The sequence below is a fragment of the Diplotaxodon limnothrissa genome, linkage group LG18 (assembly GCF_057381915.1).
Source record: "Diplotaxodon limnothrissa isolate DT_005_m linkage group LG18, D_limnothrissa_male_GT1.1, whole genome shotgun sequence".
Lineage (NCBI taxonomy): Eukaryota > Metazoa > Chordata > Actinopteri > Cichliformes > Cichlidae > Diplotaxodon > Diplotaxodon limnothrissa.
The window spans coordinates 25,342,847-25,355,516 of record NC_140613.1 but is presented as its reverse complement, the minus strand read 5'-3'; the positions used below and the strand labels follow the sequence as shown (position 1 = coordinate 25,355,516).

The window sequence follows — 12,670 nt, the reverse complement described above, 5'->3', positions numbered from 1 at the left end:
CGGGGTGTACCCTGCCTCTCGCCCTGCGACAGTTGCGATAGGCTCCGGCCTGTCAGCGACCCTGAATCGGATGCGCAGAAGAAAATGGATGGATGCATGCAAAATGTTGTTTTTGAGTGTCAGCCCTTTCCGCTGGATACAAATATATTTTTCACACATTGTCGATGCTTCTGTGCAACTGGTGTTGTTTTGTTCTCAGCGTCTGTCTGCAGCTTTGAACCCGTTTCAGGAACTTAAAAGTAATGTTCAAATCATAGCAGAGCTTTTTCCATGAAATAAATAAATAAAGGAGTATCCCAAAAAAGCAGTTCAGAGAGTGAAGTTGTGCTCTTTCATTTCTTCTCGTTTTGAAACACCATGTATGCCATTTTCCAGCCCTGAAATTAGAAAGTTACAGATTCATTAGAATCAAAAGTAGTAACAGAAATGTTGCCTGAAGATGTTCCCTGGATCATCAACAGGGAGAAAAAGGGTGATGCGAGAATACAGTTGCATTTAAAAACACTCAAATCAACCAAGAGCATGACATTATGATACATTTATTTTCCTGCCTTTCTTTGAGAATGTACCATCCTAAAATCTCCTCATTAAAATGTAAAGGTGGTAAAGTGCTTTCATTCAGCCATTGTTTTCTATACAAATCCTATCATTGCATCTGCAGGGTCAGCTAACATCAAGTGGCTGATGCTGAGCCTCAGTTTTTGTACTAATGTGTGCAGTTACAGGTCAAGCTCTAGCATTGCTATGCTTGTCCTGAGCTAAGTATTACAGCATTGCACATATATAATATTTAACTGATTAATTTGATGACATCAGTTGAATTTGTTGGAGCAGAAGCAGCGAATAAGGTCAAAGCAGGACAACCTTTACATATGTCATGTGACACAAAATGATGTCAACATATTCGCTGTTAAAAATATTTGCTCTTTTATGGGATGTTTTATGTTTTCTTTGCCATTTGAAATTATAGCCAGAAATCCAATTTTCCCACCAGCACTTTAATGCAGAGCCCATGAAGATCCAGGAGATGGTGATCACACACAAACTATAGGATCGCATTACAGTCATCAGTAATAATCTAACCCTAAATCATTATTCCTCCTTATTTTATAACATGTTTTCACTTTTTTTCCTTTCACCTGTGTTACTCCAGCCTGACCTTTGGCTTGGCTGTGTTTGGTATTTCAAAACAACAAAACCGTGACCTCTGATCACGGCAGTCCGGGAAATCATTTTGAAATGCGCACTCTAAACAAACTGTTGTGAGAGCTGTTCCAAACAAGGCTGAATCCTGGACGATATATAGAGTAACCCAGCCCACCACACACACACACATACAAACACAGACACGCTGGCATTACAGTTATAAAACCAAAAGTCAACATTAAATTAGAAATTAGAAGCTCAAACTAAAGGTGCACAGAGAGTCTGCAACTATAATTGTACAGAAGCAAGTATTTTTGCAATGCTGGTCAGTACATTCCTCCTCGTACAGTTTTCCTGTGCGTCTGAAATCAATTTGAAGGAAGAAAAAATGTAACTCTACAGGTTTGACTTTTCCCTCCAGTTTACTGGATTTTAGATGCTTGCTCCATTTGGGCATGTGGGCAGAGTTACGGCATGATGCCACAGGCATGGTTAGATTTTGGGGGAATTTCCTTAAATAATTATTAACCACCTCTGATTTTATCTCGTCTCTGTGCTCTCATGTTTGTTGCGTTACTCTGCAGTATTTGAGCTCCTGACAGGATGTGTGCGCGCTATCTTGGATTTGTGCTTCTGATTTGGTTTGCAGGAGTGACGCATGGTAAGAATATTAAATTCACTTCCTGCTATTTTCATACTTAAAAACACACTTTTAAAAAGTGCATTTTCCTCTAGTTGCTTACTTGTTCATCACTTTTTCAGCACAAAATGAAAATGTCTGCAGGGCTCCTGTGCTGAATGAGGGTTATTATGTCCCTGAAAAAGAGACTTACTTTCTTAAAGAAGAGCTCACTTACGCTTGTGATTCTGGACGGAAACCGGTGGTGGAGGGTTGGTGGGCGACAAGCAGATGTGAAGATGGGAATTGGGTTCATAAACCACAGTGTATAGGTAAGTGTTCAGTAATATCTCAACAAATTTGTTTCAGTTAGACGCTACAAATCTGCAGGAGTGCAAACTTTATTCAATACCATCAGTTAGCTGTTCATTAAAAGAACAATGTGGAGTGATGCTGTTGTATGAAAGAAGTAATGCATTCAGTTTGAAGCCATAAAAAATTATCCTTATTTGTTATTTGTTTTATTAAATTGTACTCTAATACGTAGTATAATATTTAAAAGTACACAGTAATGTAATGCATACCAAACCCAGCAATTACTTGACAGCTTAGTGTGAGTCTGACGGGTGATATTACTTTCTTCTGTTTGCAGAACAGGGTCCTAAATCAGAACAATCGAGGAGCGTGTCAGGATACATTTCACTGCGTGTTGTAGTCGTATAACTATGCATGTGACAAATAAAGAATCTTGAATCAATTAGAGGACAAGAATAATAGGAAAACAAGTAAAATACAGTTTAAAGAAAGTCATCAAATGAGTTTGTTGTTTTTTATCTTCTTCAGATCAAAATGCCTGCCTCCCCCCAACATTATCTCATGGGAAATATGATAAAGCAGAAGATGGTTGGTACAAAGAACGGGACTCTATTTTGGTACAATGTGACGATGGATATGAACGCAAAGACAACCGTAGGCCCAGGTGTAGAAGTGGAACCTGGAGCCCTTTGCCTGTCTGTGAGAGTAAGTCTGCCAGATCCCACACAAACAAATCACTTTCTCACCACCTTCGTCAGTCGGCTTGTAATGACAGGTTTTTTTGTTCCTCACAGGAAGGAGGGATTCATGCAATGAGCCTCCAAAAATCTCTCATGCAGTCATAATTCATCAATACAAGGAAGTGTTTTCTGCAGGTTCAGAAGTGCAGTATGAATGTGAAGAAGGTTATACTCGAGAGGGCAACAATATCATCATTTGTGAACGTGGACAATGGACTGCAGGGCCAACATGCAGTAAGTGTGTAAAAAATTCATTTTATTTTTTCTCACCTTTCTAAAACCTAAAACAATGTTACAAAAGTTTATAAGGAACCAGTTTCTGTATACGTTCATCAGAAGAGATTCATGCACAGCATGTGTAGAAACTGAATTATTGGCTTTTGAAATTGCAGTTGCACTTTGGGACAGCTTTTTGTTTACTTTTTCCTGGTGCAGGTTGATCAAATGTTGCAAGATGACAAATGACCTGCAAGAATATTTATTTCTGCTTATGACAATAAAAATGAACCCTGCAATCCAAAACAAACAAACAAAACAAAAGCTGCATAATAAATACAACAAGGTCTCACTAAATTGAAAGTGGAAAAAATAAAAATCCATATAATTATCTAAATGCAGTCCAGGTCTGAGAGACATTAAACTTTACTTTGGCAACAGTCTGTCAGCATCATAACAGGGAAGATTTACCTTTTTTTGGGTCTTTTTTCTTCTTTACATGGGCTGCTTAGTTTTTATAGGATGACAACCACACCTTTTATCAGCAGTAACTGAAATGATGTAGGACTTTTGTCTTGTTTGAAAATTTGTATAAAATTTGAGAATAAATCTGATAGGATTGCCACTGTTACTTGAATTGTGCTCTGAATTCATTTGCAAGTCAGCAGGTAAACAACAGTTTATGTGACAGAGCACGTTAGCATTAAAGCTGCTTTTAAGCTGAATAGTCTCAATAATATCTTCGGTTCTGCAGACAAATCATCAGCAGATCAGGGACACTCTGCATCAGACACAGACGTCCAGCCTGAGGGGGGAGGTACATTTTTAATCTTTTGTCCGTGCACGTCATCTCTGTGTTTGTGTATACTTTAAATCTAAAGCATGTTTTTCATTTAGACAGAAGAGAAAGTGGAGCTGGCAGTGGGAAACAACCGGAGGGTAAGTGAAGTATATTAATTAGTGGATCCAGTCATCTCATCTCTCAGATTATTGCAGCATTTTTGTATACAGATATTTATTTTTGACTCTCATTTTTGATTTAGAAACAAGAATTGCAAGAAAACGGAAACTAGTAAATTTCAAATGCTTTGCAGATTATTTGGCTTCAATTTTCACCCCAACCCTTATCACAGATCTGAGGAAGCTCTAAATTATCATGTCATTACTCTCCATCTGTCTGTGAAGGTTCTCAGTCATCCAGGTCATCGTAGTCAAAGGAGCTTGCAAAGAAAAGCGTCTGGACTTCTTTAAGTTGCTTGAAGACGTTTCACCTCTCATCCGAGAAGCTTCTTCAGTTCTAAGGTCAAATGGTGGAGAGTCCCAGATATAAACCTAGTGGGAGTGACCCCCCACAGAGGGACAAAAGGACCCCCTGATGATCCTCTAATCGCCTGAGCCAAGGTGTGAAACTGGGCGTGGGTCCCAATCAGCCAGAGTTTCGGGTGTGTTCATTGTGAAACATGGCCCCACCTTATCATGCGAATTCCTGAGATCAGATGGCCCAGGATGTGAGTGGGCGTTAAGGCGTCTGGGAAGGGAACTCAAAACTGGATTATAGATGGCAGAGAGTTGGTGTCGTAAACCCCCGCCTCTGTTCAAAGATGGTCGCTCACAGTGGACATAGATGGCTTCTTTCACTCCTCTTTCAAACCATCTGTCCTCTCTGTCCAAAATGTGAACATTGGCATCCTTGAAAGAGTGTCCTTTATCCTTAAGATGCAGATGGACTGCTGAGTCTTGTCCTGTGGAGGTGGCTCTTCTGTGTTGTGCCATGCGCTTGTGAAGTGGCTGTTTGGTCTCTCCAATGTAGAGGTCTGAGCATTCCTCGCTGCACTGTACAGCATACACCACATTGTTAAGTTTGTGTTTTGGCGTTTTGTCTTTCGGGTGAACCAGTTTCTGTCTGAGCGTGTTGCTGGGTCTGAAATGCACTGGGATGTCATGCTTGGAGAAAACTCTCCTGAGTTTCTCTGATACGCTGGCTACATAGGGGATGACAATGTTGTTGCGTCTGTCCTTCTTATCCTCCCTCGCTGGTGTCTGGTCTTCTTTTCTGTGCATCTTTGCTGACTTTAAGAACGCCCAATTAGGATAGCCGCACGTTTTGAGTGCTTCCTTTACATGTGTGTGTTCCTTCTTTTTCCCTTCAGGCTTAGAGGGAACATGTTCTGCCCGGTGGTGTAGGGTCTTAATTACTCCAAGTTTGTGTTCCAGAGGGTGATGGGAGTCGAACAGGAGGTACTGGTCCGTGTGTGTGGGCTTCCGGTAAACTTAAATGTTGAGGTTGCCGTTCTCTTCAATGTGCACAGCGCAGTCCAGGAAAGGCAAACAGTTGTCCTTTGTGTCTTCCCTGGTGAACCTGATGTTTTTATCCACGGCGTTAATGTGCGCAGTGAAGGATTCCACTTCTTGTGTCTTGATTTTGACCCAGGTGTCGTCCACATATCTGTACCAGTGGCTGGGTACTCTTCCTTTGAAAGAGCCAAGAGCCTTCCTTTCCACTTCCTGCATGTAAAGGTTGGCTACAATAGGTGACACGGGGGAGCCCATGGCACAGCCATGTTTTTGTCTGTAAAAGCCTCGTTGTATTTGAAATATGTGGTGGTGAGGCAGCTGTTAGACCTCTCTAACAGTGTGCAGATCTGATCGGGTGTGAAGTTGGTCCTGTCCTCCAAGGAGCTGTCTTCTTGTAGTCGTTTTCTGATAGTCTCCAAAGCCTCCGTGGTGGGAATGCAAGTGAAGAGAGAGACTACATCAAAGGACACCATGGTTTCATCTGGGTCCAGGGTAAGTTTCTGGACTTTGTCGGTGAAGTCGGTGGAGTTCTTGATGTGGTGTGGGGTGTTCCCCACGAGAGGTGCAAGGATGGTAGCAAGGTGTTTAGCAATGTTATAAGTGGCTGAGTTTATGCTACTGACTATGGGTCTGAGTGGGACAGCTTCCTTGTGGATCTTAGGAAGTCCGTAAATGCAGGGTATGGCATCCCCTGGGTAAAGGCGGTGATATGTAAGGCGGTCAATGATTCTTGAAGGCAAGCTATAACTTTCTTTTTGTAGCTGCTTGTGGGGTCTCGCTTTAAGGCTTCGTAGGTATTGTTGTCACTGAGGAGAGTAGTGATCTTTGTATGGTAATCTGTAGTGTTTAGGACCACGGTGCATCTTCCCTTATTAGCTGTTAAAACAGTGATGTTGTGGTCTTTGCTCACGCCCTTCTTTTCCTGTATTGTGAGGTTGGACGGAGGGACTTTGGCACTGGAGAGGGTGGCGGAGACTTTCATCCTGATTTGCTCTGCTTCTGTCTGTGATAATTTATTAATCCGTATGGCAGTTTCTGTGGCTGTGATGAGGTCCACTATGGGCAACTGTTGCGGGGAAATGGAAAAATTTAGTCCTTTGGTTAATACTCTCTTTTCAGGTTCAGTGAGATTCCAGTCTGAAAAGTTCTTAACCCATTTCTCCTGACTGTCTTCAGGTGTGTTTTCTTCCCTGAGTTGTGTAGGTTCAGAATGAGGGGTGTGTGTTTTTGAAAGCAAGGTGTGAAATTTCCTGCAGTTGAAGGGTGTTTCTCCCAAAATGTACGGCAATATGTCTGTGAAGGTTCTCAGTCATCCAGGTCATCGTAGTCAAAGGGGGTCCTTTTGTCCCTCTTTGGGGGGAAACTCCCACTGGGTTTAAATCTGGGACTCTTCGCCATTTGACCTTAGAACTGAAGAAGCTTCTTGGATGAGAGGAGGTGAAACGTCTTCAAGCAACTTAAATAATTCCAGACGCTTTTCTTTGCAAGCTCCTTAGACTCTTCTTATGTTTCTTTTTACTTGTTGTTGTTTTTGCAGGAGCGTTCTGTGTGGTGGATCCTGCTAGATATGCTGGTTATGGTTTTGCAGTAGCTCAACCTGCTTACATGCGGGAAGGAGAAGAAAAATATTTTTCTTGTACTGCAAGAGACAAATATATTTATGTTCGGTGTGCTAACAGAAGAATATATTTGGGCAGATGTAAGTATTTATCTCTTTACATTTTAACTCTTTCAGTTTCTATTTTCCTTTAGCAGCAACCATGTATGAAAATTTCTTCTCTGGGACCTGATACACAAACGAGAGGAATAGTGAAAGAAAAATAAAAAAAATAAACATTTCCCACACAGGAACACACTGAAAGAGCATTGCTGATTTGTTAAAAGCTGCAGCTGATGTTTGTCTATAGGAATGACACATTCATTTCATGTTGTTGTATGTAGAGTTGTCCCCAGCTTCCAACAGCCAAACTCATCTACCTGCCTTCGTCCCAGCACATCACACAAAGCAGGAGATTCACTCTTTATCACAGGAACAAAGTGATTTAGTGTGCAGCATCCACACTTGTTCCAGTTGCCCCCGAATCACCACAAAACAGTTTGTTATGGTTACAAAACACACAATGAAGTAACTTCAACAAATGTTAATATGGAATAAAAGTAAAACATGAGGAATAAAAGCAGTCTGGCTCTTTAAGAACAGAGAGGATTTTCCTCTGTAGGTTTATCTTTGAATGCAGTGAATCAGTCCTCACTGATAAAGTTTATGGATCTGAGCTTCTAACTGACAAACTATCTGCTTCTTGTTTAGGCTGTGATGGATATGAATTTCAATATCTTGTAAGTGTTATTCTTTGATATATTTTCAAACAAATATAGTTTCTTTGAAATAAATGTGCTTGATGTTTTTTTACTCAGCTGTTGTTTGTTTGTTTGTGTTTTAATCAGCCTGATTGCAGAAGATTCAGAGAATCCTACTGACAACACAACCTTTCTGAAACACTTCAACCAGAACCTGCAGAGCAACAATGAAACATGTTTCTTTTCTTTGTCCAGTTTTGGGGCTGATTGTTCTTTAAACACCAAACTGTCCATAAATGATTTGAACTTTTCATGCACTCAGTACATGATGTGTACATTGAATCCATAAAGTGTCGATGGCTGGCTGAGGTCTGAATAAAATGTTTCATCATCAGAGACGTCTTTGTATTGCTTTGTCTGCTAACTGTGTAGAACAGTTCTTTTATTATACACATCAAAATGTTGTTCAATAAATAACAATAACGGAAACATTATAATGTAGTAAGCACACAAGCACAAGTTTATTGATTTGTTTTACTTCATGATGGTGTTGGCTTTGGTTAGTGACCGAGAGAATGAGATTGTGGATACAAGCTGCAGAAAACAGCTTCGTCTGAAGGTTGGCTGAACTCATTTTTACAGATGAGGTGATGATGAGTTGATGCACCACAGTATCACAGAGAAACGTGTCATACACACACTGATCCACTGTTACACAGTTCACAGTTGTCACAGGTTGACATTTTCAAACAGTCTGTGACGGCACAAAAACCCTCATTTGGTGTCCTGGTCCAAGAAACACACAAAAAACAGGGGCAGAAGATTTAAAGAACTGACCATCAGACACAGAGAAAGTTCTTATATCCAACCCAACATTTGAGCCAAGCCCAAAGATTCTTGTGCTTCACAATATCAAAAGCAGAAAGCAGCTAATGTCCAAAATAATGAGGGCTGTGATATCTCCTGAATCTAATGTGAGTCACAAATAATTGATCACCCTCAACAAATCTTTTTCAGGACTATGAAAAGCTCTGAAGTCTGACTGAAATAGTTGCTGTATCTCATTTGAGAAGAATTCATAACAAAACCACTTTTCCCAACACTTTTGACATTAATTTACAATTTGTAATTTATGTTAACAAGACAATGATTTCTTAGACTCAGCATAAAGGTTACATTTTATTAGAGTAAACCCTGGATTACTGTATTGTTAAAAAAAAGCAGGAACAGTGGTTTGACAAAGTATTTTTGGTTTTTTGTAATATTCAACAAACAAACCTGAATAAATACAAAATCCAGTTTGTAAATGACGATTTCATTTATTAAGGGATATAAAGCTATTCAAATCAATCTGCCCCTGTGTGAAAGAGTAATTGCTCCTCTTGTTAAACCATGAAACAGTAATTAACCACATTTTAACCACAAAAGGTGAATTCAGTTTCAAGAAGCCACAGCCTGCTTACCTGATTACTACCAGGTCGAGAAATCACTGAAATAGAACCTGGCTGACAAGAAACATGTCATGTCCTGATCTGATGAAACAGCTGAGAAACAGATGTCAGTGAATTTGTTTCTCAGCTGTTTCTTCTAGAAAAGGTTTGTCTAGAAATTGAGAAACGGGTGAACCTTCACAGGAAAGATTTACTCCAATTTGGTGGTTATTGGTGTCTGGGGCTGGGCGCTCAGGTATGTACCGGCCTGCCGCTCGTAACTTGGCCAGGCCTCTTCTGGGCTGTGGGGGCCCTCAGGCCTCTGGGCCTGTGCCTCAGTTCACTCTGGCAGAGCCTGCGGGCACGCCACTGCAGCCCCCTCTGACTTCTACTCCGTGGCTGCTGGGTGACCCCTCGTCTGGGGCTCTCCTCAGCTCTTCGCAGGAGGGTGGCACGGATGCCCCTCCAGTGGTCCTCCTTGGGCTCTCGCGCTCTGGGACCTCTGGATATCTGGGACCTGGATCTCCTCCATACCTGCTTCAAGCCCTGGGGGATGGGTCTATGGCTCCCCACACCCTCTAGCAGATCATTACATGGAGAAACCTTTTGAATAGAAGTGTGCTGATCCACACAGGTGTTCACAGACACAAACTACACCTTTCTTGGCTGCTACCTCAAAGCACATTGTGCGCTGTCAGTCCTGTGTGCTGCACAACAACATTCAACATTTAGTATTTACTCTTATTTACTGTTAGCTAGATTAATGCAATAGTGCTGTGTTTATTATGTTGTTCTCTTTTTTCTATCTTTTTGTCTCAACAGGTGATCCGGGAGATTTTTTTTTCTTTTTAAGTGTCCTTTCTCACTGTCCCCGTTCCCCTCTGTTTTTCTGTTCCTTGCAGGAAGTCACACGAGAACCCAGAACAACATCTTAAGAACTTCAGGTCTCACTTCTCAGTTGAGTTCAGATTCATGATTCAACAATTAGGAACAACAGCAACTCAAACACAAAGTGGTAGACCACGTAAAAACACAGAAAGGGCCGGCAAATGCTGAGGCACACAGTCAGCAGAGGTCACCAATTTTCTGTAGAGTTTATTGTTACAGACCTCCAACCTTCATGACGGCTTTAGATCAGCTCAAGAACAGCACGTAGAGGTTTCATGGAACAGGATTCTTGTTCGAACAGGACTGCGCACCAGTGCAGAAAGCAAGGTCCATAAAGACATACAGTGGGGCAAAAAAGTATTTAGTCAGCCACCGATTGTGCAAGTTCCCCCACCTAAAATGATGACAGAGGTCAGTAATTTGCACCAGAGGTACACTTCAACTGTGAGAGACAGAATGTGAAAAAAAAATCCATGAATCCACATGGTAGGATTTGTAAAGAATTTATTGGTAAATCAGGGTGGAAAATAAGTATTTGGTCAATAACAAAAATACAACTCAATACTTTGTAACATAACCTTTGTTGGCAATAACAGAGGTCAAACGTTTACTATAGGTCTTTACCAGGTTTGCACACACAGTAGCTGGTATTTTGGCCCATTCCTCCATGCAGATCTTCTCGAGAGCAGTGATGTTTTGGGGCTGTCGCCGAGCAACACGGACTTTCAACTCCCGCCACAGATTTTCTATGGGGTTGAGGTCTGGAGACTGGCTAGGCCACTCCAGGACTTTCAAATGCTTCTTACGGAGCCACTCCTTTGTTGCCCGGGCGGTGTGTTTTGGATCATTGTCATGTTGGAAGACCCAGCCTCGTTTCATCTTCAAAATTCTCACTGATGGAAGGAGGTTTTGGCTCAAAATCTCACGATACATGGCCCCATTCATTCTGTCCTTAACACGGATCAGTCGTCCTGTCCCCTTGGCAGAAAAACAGCCCCATAGCATGATGTTTCCACCCCCATGCTTCACAGTAGGTATGGTGTTCTTGGGATGCAACTCAGTATTCTTCTTCCTCCAAACACGACGAGTTGAGTTTATACCAAAAAGTTCTACTTTGGTTTCATCTGACCACATGACATTCTCCCAATCCTCTGCTGTATCATCCATGTGCTCTCTGGCAAACTTCAGACGGGCCTGGACATGCACTGGCTTCAGCAGCGGAACACGTCTGGCACTGCGGGATTTGATTCCCTGCCGTTGTAGTGTGTTACTGATGGTGACCTTTGTTACTTTGGTCCCAGCTCTCTGCAGGTCATTCACCAGGTCCCCCCGTGTGGTTCTGGGATCTTTGCTCACCGTTCTCATGATCATTTTGACCCCACGGGATGAGATCTTGCGTGGAGCCCCAGATTGAGGGAGATTATCAGTGGTCTTGTATGTCTTCCATTTTCTGATGATTGCTCCCACAGTTGATTTTTTCACACCAAGCTGCTTGCCTATTGTAGATTCACTCTTCCCAGTCTGGTGCAGGTCTACAATACTTTTCCTGGTGTCCTTCGAAAGCTCTTTGGTCTTGGCCATGGCGGAGTTTGGAGTCTGACTGTTTGAGGCTGTGGACAGGTGTCTTTTATACAGATGATGAGTCCAAACAGGTGCCATTCATACAGGTAACGAGTGGGGGACAGAAAAGCTTCTTACAGAAGACGTTACAGGTCTGTGAGAGCCAGAGATTTTCCTTGTTTGAGGTGACCAAATACTTATTTTCCACCCTAATTTACGAATAAATTCTTTACAAATCCTACCATGTGAATTCATGGATTTTTTTTTCACATTCTGTCTCTCACAGTTGAAGTGTACCTCTGGTGCAAATTACTGACCTCTGTCATCATTTTAAGTGGGGGAACTTGCACAATCGGTGGCTGACTAAATACTTTTTTGCCCCACTGTAGATGAGCAACTTTGACCTTCACAGTCATGACCTCAATCTGACAGAACACCTTTGGGATGTATTAGAGCAGAGAATATGAGTCCAGTCTTACACCTCCATTCACCACGATGCTAGCCTAGCAATTTAATGATGCTCGCTTAAAATAAAATGGTGGAGTAATGTGACTTTATTTACCTCACCAAGGTTCAACTGCATCACTTTGACTTCTTGCATTAATCCTCACATTAGAGTCATGTACACAGTGAATATATCACCCACATTATCGTTGCTTCTTACTACACAGATATGTTTCTTACAGTCATTTCAAGTAGTGTGTAAACTTTGATGGAAACCATAAAAATGTTAGCAATGTTAGATATACTTTTAGAAGCAGCTGAATAAATTGCACAATCAGGTCAAACATACAGCCTCTGATCCATCGAGTCCGGGAAGTGACTTTGAAATTTGGACAGTAAATAGTTTCATTGATTTGATGTTTCAAAGTAAATGATTCTTGTTGGCTTCAGGGAAAATGCTCAGAACTGCTCCAAACATACGAACCAATGTGTAATGAATAAAATCAATGAAAAATAGATGTTGCTGAGATTTTTCCCATATTTCTTTTATTCATGTTTAAAAAGAACCTCAATAAAAAAATGTGACCACATATTTGAGTAAACAGTATTTTTTTCCACGTTCTTTCTCAAAAGTTGTTTTAGATGTGTACGAACTTTTTTCCATCCCACAAAATGGGAAGGGCCAAGATGATTGCACAAACTTTTGGGTGACAGTTGTG

At 41.4% G+C, this 12,670-nt stretch overlaps 1 protein-coding gene across 1 annotated transcript; it reads left to right on the top strand.

The window, feature by feature from the left end:
* Positions 1–1,712: 1,712 nt before the first annotated feature.
* Positions 1,713–8,020, top strand: LOC146613754 (complement factor H-related protein 2-like). The gene is made up of 9 exons (XM_085377704.1): positions 1,713–1,807; positions 1,909–2,097; positions 2,609–2,785; positions 2,875–3,054; positions 3,791–3,853; positions 3,934–3,975; positions 6,869–7,030; positions 7,640–7,668; positions 7,777–8,020. Exons 1-9 carry the CDS (start codon positions 1,750–1,752, stop codon positions 7,807–7,809), a joined length of 933 nt encoding a protein of 310 aa, XP_085233830.1. The 5' UTR covers positions 1,713–1,749; the 3' UTR covers positions 7,810–8,020.
* The last annotated feature ends 4,650 nt before the right edge of the window (positions 8,021–12,670 follow it).